At 41.0% G+C, this 13,764-nt stretch overlaps 1 protein-coding gene across 5 annotated transcripts in view; it reads right to left on the minus strand.

Moving 5' to 3' along the window:
* The window catches only part of LARGE1 (LARGE xylosyl- and glucuronyltransferase 1), a 287,229-nt gene that overhangs the window by 6,480 nt on the left and 266,985 nt on the right, over nt 1–13,764 (minus strand). For all 5 annotated transcript variants that reach the window (XR_013929088.1, XM_080393311.1, XM_080393308.1 and 2 more), the window contains 2 exons: nt 11,857–12,135; nt 4,916–5,062 (listed from right to left, as the gene is read on the minus strand). Coding sequence is in view for 4 of the 5 variants with exons in the window: in XM_080393311.1 (XP_080249437.1) it covers nt 4,916–5,062; nt 11,857–12,135 (426 nt within the window). In the remaining variant the exon portion in view is untranslated. The remainder of the gene's footprint in view (nt 1–4,915; nt 5,063–11,856; nt 12,136–13,764) is intronic.

Raw genomic sequence — 13,764 nt, forward strand, 5'->3', positions numbered from 1 at the left:
CAGCACACTTCACAGGGCTGCTATGTGCTTGATGCTTAAACGCATCTAGTTGGTAAAGGATAGTGTGGAAACACTACCTAACGCTAATGTGAGAAACAATTACACAGACAGCTCATGAGCACTACAGAGTGCTGTGCCTTGTTCCTAGCAACCAAGCGGCTGTATCAGTGCTCTAAAATCAGTGTGAAATTCTGTCGCTCAGATAAGGTCCCTAAAATTAGCTATTTCTACACCACAGTGACAGTCACGATCTGTTTTATATGCAGTTTTATAATTTGTATGAGACACCTGCAGCTCTGGATAGATGTTCCGTTTTATTAATTACTGTTATTACTATGGCAGGAGCCAAAGTGCATAATTAAATTAATAAGTAAAATATTACATAAAGGCTTTCTGCTGTACATTCTACATTGTGGGGAGTAGCCATGTGATCCCCAGTAAGGTAATCAATTTGATTTACAGAAAAAGATCCTTTTATACTTTGTTAATCTTGTTTAGGTCACAGCAGGTCTCCTCCCAGCACAGCTTGAATCTAGCCCATTAGTGCCAGGGTCAATGACTCTCACTCACTTATTCTTCTTACACTTTCCAAAAATCAATGAGACAGGCTCTTTCTGCAGACTCATAGATTAAATAATGAAACAAAGGCATAGCAGGCCATCTGTATTACAGCGCTCTGAGATGTGTAACAGAAGGGGCAAAACAAACATCCTGCCAGTTTGTAATGTTAGGTACATTGAATTCACAGGGATGATGATGACTCGTGGTAAAACTGAAGGGATTTAAGCATTAAATACTTGCAAAATTAGGACCTGAGGTAATGTTTCAGCCCCAGAAATTCTCATAACATTGCAAGCCGTTGCTGAAAACAGGGACATAAAATCACAGCCTAGGAGTTTTCACTCGGACTGTGTATTTGTATGGCTTGTAACAGGAAAAACATAGAGGTGTTCAGTTTCACTGACTCTCCTTCAGGGGCAGCGTAGGAGGACAGAACTATTATGATAGCACTGGGGTCCCCGGTAGTCCTTTGGGACTTTGAAGGCTGCATTTCTAAACTGTAAAGAGGTTGCATCACTGTCAGGTATCTGGCTTGGGGACCTAGGAAAACAAAGCCCTTCCATATTAAAAAAAAACCTGTCAGCAACTTAATTCTCTAGAGATTATTAGAAACCAGTGCCAGATTCACAAAGATGCTTACAATCCTTAATGCCTTTTGGAATCACCTCCAAAAGGCCTATCCCTTTTCTTGGTGTGTAACCTTCTCAGTCACTAATGGGCAGCTATCTACACTGGAAAAAAAACCCAACAAACCAGTCACAATGTAGGGTATAAATGATATGAGATTGTGGAGGATGCTGTATCTTCTAAAATCCTACCTCTGGCATTTTGAAATTGATTACGATAATAATAATAATGACTACTAAACACTTCGGAAGTGATTTGTATCTTCAAAGCCCCATACAAACTTTGGTTAATTGCTGCTGTTCTAGTAACACTCTCCCACTGATTTAAACGTGGGGGAACAGGACACTAACCATAAATTCCTTTCCACCCTTTTTGGGGACATTGGTGTAAGCAGTTTGAGCAGCTCAAGTATAATCCCTGTGAATCGAGAGAGCTGATCAGCAGGGAAAAAAAATAATTGGGAAGAGACAATGAAGGGAAAATATGGAATTGAGACTGGAGAGACAAAACAAAGCAGAAAGGAAGGAACAGACCTGATTGTACCAAAGTAAGTAGTACCAGAGATGATGTACTTGCCTCCTCAGAGTAACTGATGTGAGTGGAGGGAAAGAGGAAGACAAAAGGATGACTAAGGTCAGGACAAAGAGGAAAATGAGTATAGGAAGCTCAAATGATGTGTGCAGACACCAATTATAAATGAATAATTAGACTTGAAACAAAGAGTAGTGAGAGTTCAGGATTACATACATATCTCTACATTCAATATATACGGGCCTACATGCACAAATACAATCTCCCGGAGCTAGGTCTGGGCCAGTGACTGATATCGCAAGAAATGTGCTGCAAAGTCAGATATTCAGACAGCATCACATGGGTGCCCATAGCGAGGAAGCTACCACAATAGCGTGAGTCATTTCCAACAGACTTTACTCTCAGTGATGCAGTTGTGAGAAGTAGTTCACTGTCTGTATCGGTCTTCCATCTCACAGGACAAATGAATAAATGTAATTTTGCCTGCTCAGGCTCTTCTCACTCAAGATCGTAAAGGTCTTTCCAACTTAAACAATTCTGTTTTTCTATGACTAAATTTTAAGGCCACACTCAATCTCACTGACTCCCAGAAGAACTTTGTGAAAATTCTGAACAACATATTTTTCACTACACTGGCAATTTTGACAAATCCAAACCTAATCATTTGATCTCCGTAAAATGATGATAAATTTCTTTCCTGTGGTTCGTGGGAAACAACTGGAAAACACACCCTCCAACCCTGCCCCCTCCCCTTTGGATCAAATGTTTCATCTTACTTGCTTTAACCATTTCATGTATTTAAATTTCAAAACTAAAGCAAGCTTTTTTAAACTTAGCAAAATGAAATAATTATTCTTCTCAGAGTGTTCTTCCTCCCTGCATTGTCCCTCAACGTGAGAAAGATGATTTGGCGAAAGAAAAACTTTTCCAGTTCTGTTATCAGATGCTTAAACATTTTGCCGGATTGTGGCTGCAATCAGTTAATTAATTATTCAGTTGTTGCTGTTTATGTTTTCTCAATACGATGCATCTTTGACCAGCTGTGGTTTCCCTTGTGCCTGAAAGCTGTGTGGGCAGTACATTTGTGGTTCATCAGCTACTACCCAGGCACTGAGCAGGCACATTCCTGTGAGGCACAGCCACAGCCAGCACCTGCAAACAAAGCCAGCAAGCTGGCACACAGCGACCCGCTGCCGCCCAGGGCTTCCACACAGCACCCCTGGCAAGCCGCAGATGCTCACGTCCTCTCTTTTCTTCTGGTGGTGACTGGGGGATGTAATTGAGAGCCGTTTTGTACTTCTTAGCTGCCCAGAAGTAGAAAAGGTCACCATTTGGAAAAGAGGTGACAAAAGCAATTTCAGTGAGGGAAAGATTGTAATCTACCATGTGGTGTGAGGGACTGGGATGCTGCAGGCGCTCTCAGCAATCACTGTCACAGCAGTCCTCCTCAGCTCACTCCCACCCGTTCAGCCTCGAATTGCAGCATTATTAAAGCACCTTGAAGGTGGAGGTGGAAATTCTCAGCCCAGATCGCAGCTGCTTTGTGGCTGTTGATAGATTGGAGCAATGAAATGAGCCAAAGCAAACTGGGGAAGCATTTGTAAAATGTGTCCTACATTAATATGTACACCAGCTACAGACTGCGCGTCCTTCAATTTTCATTTAACCTTGCTCTGGCAAAACTCCCACTGATGTTAAAGACATTTTTGCCTGAGTGAGACTTGAGAAAGGATCTGCAAATCTGACTGTGTATGTAACATGCCAACATGCTGTACAGCTTGAAGATGAAATCTGTAGCGGAAGGCCACTGCTGTGCAAGCTGAAAAGTTGATTGTTGGTGGAATGCAACATCTGAAAATCCTGAGGGTATTATTTTCCATTGGAAGGATTTTTATTTTAAACTGTAGGAGAAACAATTCTTTTCTATCAAGAAATCTCTTGTTAATTTGTACATCTTTGACTGTTAAAGAATGATGGGAGAGTGAAAAGCTTGCTTTACCAGTACCCTTAAGTAATTTTCCAGAGAGAGGCATGCCCCTCTCAGTTGCCTCAAGTTTCTAATTGAAGGCAGTCACTGGTAAAGGTACTGTCAGAATTAGGTTTTCCAGGCTCACACAGGCTGTCTGCTATGGCATGTGCGTAAGGCCACATGAGGGAAGGGTGGCTGCTGCAACGAGAGAGGCATGCAATACAGGGAATGGAAGAAGTGTGAGAAAAGCTCTAAAAGTAAAGGAAGGATGGGAGAGGTGATACAGGGCTCCACTGGCCAGTTTTTAACTCTAGATCTCAAAATAGTGTAAAAAGGAAAGGTGAACATTGTTACCTGCATTTCAGAGATGGAGAACAGAGATGTAAGAAAGTGAACTGATTCGCGTACCACCTCCCAGCAGGGCAGTAGCGGAGCTGAGAAGAGAACGCAGGTCTCCTAAGCCCTCTCTCTGTGCAACATCATAAGGCCATATTGTACTCTTCCCATCACTGCAGTGCTTTACAATGTCTGCTAATCAGACCTTACCACACACACCCAAGAGACAGTTAACCCCTGGTAGTCGCATTTCAAAACTGAAGAGGCTGGCAGATAATAGAAGTGACTTGTTCACAGCCACAAAAAGAGTCTGCTTCAGAGCAGAGCTCCAAATTTAGGTGTTCTTCGCCTCTTTAACTTCTAGTCAGAATACGCTTTTACCTCTGCATTGAGAAACTCTAGCTATTTAAAGCAGCTGTTTAACACTTTAAAATAGAGTGCATGACAAGCCTGCATTTGTTTTTCCAGTAAGTCAGTAAGGAAGCTAACCAACAAGCAGAGAGAAATTATTTTTGGTCACATGAGGGACACAGCTATCCAGACAAGTATTTGGCAGCCAAAAAGCAAATTACACGCACATGAGTGTAATGGTTGCACTTGATTTTGTAGCGCAATAAAAAATGATGAAAATAAAACAAATTCAATTTAACAAGTGAAGTCCTTCAGTAGAGGACTATAATACTAGATAAAATACCGAGCTTACAGATGGAATATATCCACATACGATTCTGTTCACTGCCTTTCTATGAAAAAGGAAAAAGTATTCCAGTAGGTTTCTTAATGGAGCTAGCTAGCTAACAGTGAAGAGAGAAAAATCAAATGTTCACAAGAACATTAAAAACTATCCTCAGAGATAAAGACCACAGGTTCAACAACAGTACTTTCTATTACCTGAATGTGAAGAGGGTTCCCATGTCCAACATCGACAGCAGCTCTGCTTTTGACTTGGGGAAGGAAAGGCGGTAGCGTAGGGTCTCAAAAGCAGGTACAATCAGAGCTTTCTTGGTGTTAGCCAGGTCTAGCTGGATGACAGACTTCCTGGTAAAGAGAAACAACAAATGAAAGCAGGAAAATTTTAAACTGAGCCAGTCACTTGGCTTTTCAAAATAAAGTGCAGAGAACGGACACTTTGATACTGTAAATACAACCACGGCGCATGCTTTTTTTCCCAGGGTGCTTTGTATTTTCCTCCACTTTTGATCTGCTGCTCTAAGAGCAGGGGGAACAACACAGTTCAAAAAGAGCTTGTGTCTTTGACTGATCAGTGCTGCCCTGCATGTCCAGGGCACGCTGAGCACAGCCAACTGACCACGCCTTTAAGAGAAACATAGTTGTATGCTACTACACAGATGGGAAAGAGCTGCCCAGTCAATGGCAGTTCTAAAAAAAAATTTATCCGGGACTCAGTGGGACTTCACAAGATGAGGAGCTGTAAAGTTTGGTTGCACTTCAGCGTAGCTATTCTCTGTGCTACGCTGTGCCATCATACTTGCTTCTTACTTCTGCTATAGAGCTCTGTATGTCCTGCAAGGTAAGTGTTACCTTAACACCACCATGGAACAGATATTTGCTCTCAAGAACACTGTTGCCATGATGGGCAGTCTTTGTACAAGGCAAGGCACAGATCTACTGCAACATGACATAGTGCCAATCAGAAAAATTGCACATCAGCAGTATTTTTTTGAGTATTGTTAATTATGTGCACAGTAGTGCCCAGAGATTAGAGCCCATTTGTGCTTGGCCCTGTACATACAGCAAAAAGGCTGTTTTCTGCAGAAAAGAGCTGTGGACCAGATGCACTGAGATACCTCACTTATTCCCTTCTTTTGCTGCAAGTTTTTCAGTGCAGAGACTGTTTTGGGGTGCAAGTGTGTATGTGTACACATAGTGGATTTTGCACAGTAGTGCCCTTCTCCAGACAGGGGCCTTAGGATGAATGCCACAAGAGAGCAACAGCTTACCAGACTTACTCCCTGCCTACCAGACATACTTGGTCTATTCTTTCGTAACAAACTAAAACCCAAAGAAAAAGAAAAAAAGTTACTTTTCCATCCCCAAACCGAATCTTACTATGCTTGTCATTAGAAATAACTCTGTCTTGATTTTCCTTTCATTATCTTCATATTTCATACGAGAAATATGCCTCTCTCTCCCTGTCAAAGTTAGTTCCCCTTAACAGGATTCACTGTCTTGACTTTTATGTTACTGCAACAAGCAATCAAGGACAATGCTGACAAGCAGCAAACTCTCTACAGCCTTATAAGATGAAGGAATTGGGATCACTGTCATAATAACAGAAAGACCAAACAAACCCCTTTTCTAGTCCCAGAATACCTAGAATTCATTTATATTGCCGTCAGAGAAAAAGAAGAGCAGGGCTATTTCATAAAATCTGAATTTTAGATAATTCACACCACCCTATAGGCCTGTTCTATAAAAAGAAATGTGTTCTCAGTGGCTTACTGCAAAATTTGCATTGTTTGAAAAACCCCTGCTACATTTCCAGTGAACTTTTCACAACTGAAGGATTTTAACAGTATCTTATAACTTCTTTGTACTTTCTTCACTAGCTTCTCCCCTACCATCATTAATGGCCAAAATATCTGCATGCAAATAGAAGACTCCTTCACAATCAGCCTCCATGACCCTCCAGAATTGTTGAGCAGTGCCAGCATCCAGTCTTCATGAATGCTCTTAACGTTCCTTCCCCTTCACATCTTCTTTGAGGGCAGGGGATACTAACATAGGTTCACTTCCAGTGTCCCAGGCTTTCTGGACTCTGTGCAATCTATCAGCCTTGAGTGGTACATCTTGGGGGATTCAGTTCTGGGAAGGAGTATCTAATATTTGCAGTGATGCTCACCCTTTGGGCTTTGCAAGGAAACAGCAGCTACCATTTATGGCTGCTACTATCTTTTTCTTTGATGGAGACCTCAAAAGTTCCAAGCAAAAATCAATGCCTTGCTGTGCTTGGCACTGTCAAAGAATAGGAGACAATCCTGCCCAGCCCACCAAAGCCCACAGTTTGAAGCTGAAGTATGTATAGGTATCAAGCCAGGGTAACAGCAGAGACCGTCAGACAGAGCAAGTTGTGTTGAAACTAGTGTTGAACGTGAGATATGGGATGTAAGCACAAAAATTATGTAGGTATCAATAATCCTTTCTGAACACTCCCCGTTCTGTCAACTGCAAATTTAATATAGGTGACAATGGCAACTGTCAGAAAGAATAGATGACAGTGCCTTCATGAAGAAAACCAAAACACAGAGGGAACAAACCAATACAAGAGTCTGAAATCACTTGCAACTGTCAAAGCTCAACATGAAAAAGTTAGGTAAGAGGAGAGAGGCACAGGTCTGAAAACAAGGTGCCTGTAGCAGATACAGTCAAACACAGAGAACTGGTAGAGGTACTTCAAGAGTGAAATAAAATAGTGGGAAGATCTCTGCAGAAACTTTCAAGAGGTATGTCAGCATCTGAGGTGCATGTTGGTAAGGTCAAAGTGGAAGAGTTCACCAAAACTGAGCTGGGAGTTGAGACATGCTCAGTCAGGAAGTCCAGCAGCACCCACCTCTGAACAGAACAACCTGTCTTTTATGTGGAGTAGATAACAAAGGACTACTGTAAGGGGAAGAAGGAACCCATGCTAACATCCAGGAGTTGAACATCAAAGGACAAGAGGGGGCATGTAAATCGTGACAAAGGCAGGGAGGCTTTGGTGGAGAAGAAAACACCTCCCATTTTCTTCTGATAACTTGGTTGGTGGTCTGCTCCTCAGATAACCAGCCGAAAATCTAACCTCTTCCTATTGGAAGCAAATCTACATTTCAGTGGTGTCACTTTATTTCCTGTTTTGAGTGGACGTGCCATTTGCTGGCTGACTGGTTCTGTGATACTTGGAATAGGAAAATTTTCACTGTTGGTGTTGCAAGATACGTGTAATTTAATGCAGGGAATGCATTTGGCTATTTTGTAAACCAGCACCGCGTAAAATGTTTAATTCCTGCACTATCCTTATGAGGGCTGTTTTTTGGATTCAGTAACATTGGTTCAGATTCCATTTTCCTTTATCTGTCCTTTTTTCCCCAAACCCCAAAATAAGGATATATGATTTTATGAAGAGCTTTCTCTTTGCTAGTGTTGTCCAGGAAACCGTTTCCCAGGAATCTTTGTGTTCAGACCTGATGTATGTCATTCTGACACAGGGAAGGTTGGGTTAAATTTCTAAATCTGTTCATCAACCCTATTTTTCACACAGCATGGAAGAAATTAATCTTAAATCACAAGAGTCTCCTCACAGGTTGAATGAACTCCAGTGTGTTGATACCATTTTTTTCATCCTCATAGTCCTTTCCAAAAATTAACACACAATTTTCATCCTCATGGGGGTAGATAGTAGTATCATTCCCATTTCTGGAGGATAGATAAGCTCAGACACAGAAGGGTTAGCAAGCTAATCCTAAAGCACTGAATTCAGAATAAAAAAGAAAGAAAGAAAGAAAGAAAAAAAAAAGATTCCATTAATTCAAATTAGCTTCCACTGTCAGGACTCAGTAAGTGTTTAGTTTGAGATCAAGAAATACAATAATCACAGAGCTTGTGGTATGGAGAGCTCAGTCCACTGTTAAATTCATTAGAATGTTATTCCTCCCTGCAAAAGCAATGAATGCATAGTCTACAAAGGCATCCAACAAATAAAAAACAATAGGCACAACATGAGTGCGTCCCTTGCTGAGATGCTGAAGAACAACCAGAAATACTCCACAACTCATGTTGCAGGGGACAGGTATAAAACCTGCAGATAGACAGTGGATGCCAGGTCCCAATTCATGCTAAATGTGTCACTGGAAGTGAAGGGGCTATTTTACACAAATGTGTCAGGAAAGAACTTTAATGCTAGCTGTGACAACCATAGATAAGCAGCCTGCCTAGTTATTTTATGTCAGAAGAACCTTTAGGATGACCCACACACGTTACTTGAAGCAACCAAAAAGAGACTTTACCACTGCAGCAATGACAAGATGACCTCAGTAACTAATGAGGGAAGGTGACAAAGACTTTGACTTGGCACAGACCATGAAAGTATCTGAGCTTCGTAAACAGGAAATGTTTAAATGATATGCCTTTTTCCTTTTGCACTTCACAGAAGAGTAAGGTAGGTCAAAAAGGGGGTTTGATGGAGATTAAAAGCATTGAAATGGTCTGTCTTAGCTGTGAAAAAGCTCAATTAGCACAAATCTAAGTGCTAGCAACAAATACCTAGTGGTACAGGTAACCATCAACTTCTCCTTAAAGACTGGCTGTAACCTTTCTCATACAACACCTTCAAAATATGTTGGAAAAGTTTTTCAAAATTCTTTTCTTTCCGAGAATATATTGCCTGTAGAGACGCAATACACAATATATGTAAATCAGCAAACTTGCAGTGAGAAGGACTTGTCTGGCTCATCCTGTACAAAGTGATGCCTGAGACACTATTTCTGTTTGCTTATGGTTGTTCTATCTGAGGAAATGAAGATGAAAATGTCTGTATGCCTCTCTAACAAACAATTGCTGCCAGTCAGATAGATAGCACTAATCAGTTACTTGCAGAGGCGGTGGGAACAGTCAATGCAGAAAGATACAGGGTATCTGTATTTAAAATAATCTCCCTGCACCTCCCTGCTATTTTGCTCAGAAAAATCATTGAAAAAGCAACAAAAGCCTCTAGTCCCCATGCAAAAATCCCTTTTTAAAGAGCTGGCAGTAGCAGATTAGCGATTTTTATATTCCCAGGCAACAGACTCACAGTCAGAGTTAAGGTGGTACGGGCCTCACAGAAGGCTGGTAGAGTAACACAGGGTCTCAGAGGCAACAGCTTTCAGTGTGAATCTCAGTTTTTTTTCTGAAACAGCACCCATGGGTGGCATCACTGTGCATTCAGTTCTATAATACATTATCACCATATTAGAATTATTTCTGTGGTTGTAATATCTCAAGTATATCATGGTACATCATTCTGTCTTCTCTCCCTCCTTTCAGTGCTGGCTCCCATCAGTGCACTGTGAAGCAGCATGGAAGAACAAGTTGCTTTTTCAGTACTACATTCCAGTATCAACAGCTGAACAGATGCTATCCTTACTCTGTCCAGCATCGATCTGAAGAAATGTTACAGTATGCAACACTAACGTCAAAGAACAGAGAAGCTAACAACAACTGTCCCTACGTGTATCTTGAGACAGCTACTGTGTGCAGAGGACAGAATTATTTTGGAGTCCTCATAGCACAAGTCAAAAAGAAATATCCCTAAAATAAGTGCAAAATAAGCTGACACTGTGAGATAAAACTTCAATGATGTTATTGAAATCCAGTGTCTTAAAAGCCACAGACTCACATAATCATAGAATAGTTCAGGTTGGAAAGGACCTTTAAAGGTCATCTAGTCCACACACCCTGCTATGAATAGTGGCATCTTCAACTAGATCAGATTGCTCAGAGCCCTGTTCAACCTGATCCTGAATGTTTCCAGGGATGGGTCATCTACCACCTCTCTGGGCAACCTCTTCCAGTATTTCAACACCCTCAGTATAAACAACTTCCTCCTTGTATCTTAAAGGTACCCTCCAACACCTGCTAGTTTAAAATCATTAGCCCTTGTCCTATTGCAACAAGCCTTGCTAAGGAGTCTCTCTGCGTCTTTCTTATAAGCCCCCTTTAAGTATTGAAAAGCTGCAATAAGATCTCCCCAGAGCTTTCTCCTAGGCTCAACAACCTCAGCTCTCTCAGCCTTTCTTCATAGGAGAGGCATCCATCCCTCTGAATAGTGAACTTAACCCTGTACATGGATGCAGAAATTGAAAAAACCAATTAACTCTCCACATGAGGGAGAAATGAGAAGATGCTTACTGAGTTGTTACGCCTTCAACAGATCCTCCGTAAGTTTATGATGTCAAAAGGTGTTATTTCCCCTTACAATCCAAAACCATGGGCCTATGGATTGAAAGGGATCACCTACAGGCAGACCGTCACTGGAACACTTTGATCAACTTTTACCAAATTAGAACAGAGATGAAAAGGAAAACTGGTCAGGACTAAGGAACTGAAATCCTCCTGTCTGGCCACAGGGTGTCCTCCTTGCTCTATGCTTTGGCCTCAGATGACCAGCCTCTGCAGACCAAAAAGGTCTTTATTTAAAAAAAAAAAAATTAAAAAAAATCAGTTAATGGATCAGATGTCCGTAATTTGTTCAGCCCAAACTGCTCACATTCATTATGATACAATACACACTGAGGTTACTCTTCTCAGTTTCCTTATCCTAATAATTTTGCCTTGACAGGTGCTGGCATTGCAGTCATATTTTTGAGCTGGTAAGACGATCCCCCTCTTTTCAAGATATGGAACTGGATTGAGAGTGTGTCACAGGGACCACAAATTCTGTAGTGTTTTGCATGTTTTTTCTGTCACTAACATTAGGAACCAGCATTGTTTAGGGAAATTGCCCAGTTCACCTTGCTAATATAGGATGCTTTTGCACATTTAACAATACTTAGTCCAGTTCAATCTTCAAATTGATTCTTCTGCTGCTCTGAGGAATTATTCTGATGGCTAACAGGGCTTACATTTAGACCTGAGTTTTTTCCTTCATAATTCTACTGCTTTACTTCCAGTTTCAGCCCCTTCCTCTACCCTAAAAATTCTTGTGCCTTGCTGGGCATTGTCACATCTTAAACATCTATAAGCTGCCTCTTTCAGTTCTGTTCAAACTGCGTATTTTTGGAAATATGTGGGAAGGGTAGGGTGTGGAGGGGCTGCGAATGAGGGTGACAATGGGAATCCCTCCACTATTGATTTACCTGAGGTATTCGTAGAGTCCATACATAGGCAAGAAGTCAATGTCGGATAGAAACATATATGGTGTGCTGATATGCTTCATGGCCACATTCCTTAGCAGATTCACAGGATAGAACTGGCCCTCCTTGTACACAATATGGTAGCCAACGTTGTGGCGGCTCAAAAGTACTTCTGAGCCTTGGGCGTAGCGCAGAAATTGCTGGGCTTCTGCATCAGAAAGGTAGAGTGCCAGGCTGATTGGACCTTCCCAGTGTTTGCAGATGGCTTCAAGCATCTGGAGCCTGAAAGAGGAAGGGCGAGAATAAGAAAAGGCTGTCTCTCTGTCTGGGACTCTGCCTGGGTTCATCTGATCAACTGCAGATATCTAAGTGAGACAGATATGGGTCACCGTATATGCTGTGGAAAGCAATAAATATTTCTACAGCGCAATTAATCTCATCAAAGTTTTTGTCTCCTTCTGGACAGACGGACTGCACCCTAGGTAAGCCTGTTTCTCTCCACTGAAAACAATGGAGCCTAAGACAGCCCTAACTCAGATACACACATCTACAGCTCATATAGCTGAAGCCAGGTGAAATCAACACCGTCCCTTCTGCCGAAAGCATTCACACTGAAGGAAAACCCACACGGATGATGGGACTTCATCTGATCGGAGCTTTGAGCAGTTGCAGGGATCTGTCCATGTGGATCTACTTACAGGATAGGTGTCTTGTAATCTTAAGCAGTGTCTAGTGCCCAATTCACACTTCAGATCAAGCTGTTTTCACACACTAACATACTATAGCACTCTTCAACAAGCTTGTGGAGGAGAAAGGTGTACAGACCCACAGATCATTTTACCTCCTGTTTAGGAAAACCTTCCCCAAATTTTTACAAGGCAGTTAGTCAGATCTCAAAAGCTGTTAAAAATGATAGGTCAAGGGAATACTGACTCACATGAACATTTACATTGACTAGACTTACTGTTGGGGAAAGGGCAAAAGGATGACACATCGATAGAAAGGGCATTTACTGTGTGTAGGGAGTAAGGACAGAACAAGGGAGAGACATGGCATTGCTGTGGAATAGCAAAAGAACATTTCAGACAAAATCATCATTTAAAGTACTAATTTGAATATGTTTTAGCAGTATCTCGAATTTCATTAAGTAATTTTAGAAACAGATTGTATCAATGTACATTTTTTTAAAACCTCCAGCAGTTACAATACTGTTGATGAAAATGACAACAAAAGATCTCATACACAAACATAAATCAAACCTAGCCTGGTCAAAATAATTTAAGCATTTTGGGTAATTTATAGAGAATTGCCTAGAGATTAAGATAATGCCACCCCAAAATGCAGCAAGGACTGATTACGAAGCCTCTTGAGTTAACACAACGGGAAATGAACCTATGCAGCCTAGCCAGATATTCTATTAAAAATTAGGAAGAGTAGACTACGCAACATGATTATTTTCTCTCCCTTCCAAATCCACGTTACTAGATTTTTCCCATTAATATTTATATAGAACACAAGAAGTTTTTTGCATCATCATAATCAGAGAAAATAATTTCCCTCTCCTACTATCTCCCTAAGCTTTGCAGCAGAATGGAATGATACACTCATACCAGCAAACACACATTCTGATTTAACATTAATAGCTCTTTCCCGCATTTCTGAATGATCATGATGACATCCAAGATGATATAATAATTTTTCCTTAGATATGAGATATTACCTTTACTAGGCTACACCTGGTACATTATTTTCTTTTTATCTATTACTGGAACAAAGGTTATTATCAGCCTGAAACATATGGCCGAATTAGAAAAAGAAATCGATAAAAAAGATCTAAAAAGCATGTGAAGGCTTTAGGCTTTCGATTGTACAAATAATAAATAGAAAAAAATATTTTTTTTTTCTTGTTTG

The sequence above is a fragment of the Falco punctatus genome (assembly GCF_963210335.1).
Source record: "Falco punctatus genome assembly, chromosome: 6".
Taxonomy (NCBI): Eukaryota; Metazoa; Chordata; class Aves; order Falconiformes; family Falconidae; genus Falco; species Falco punctatus.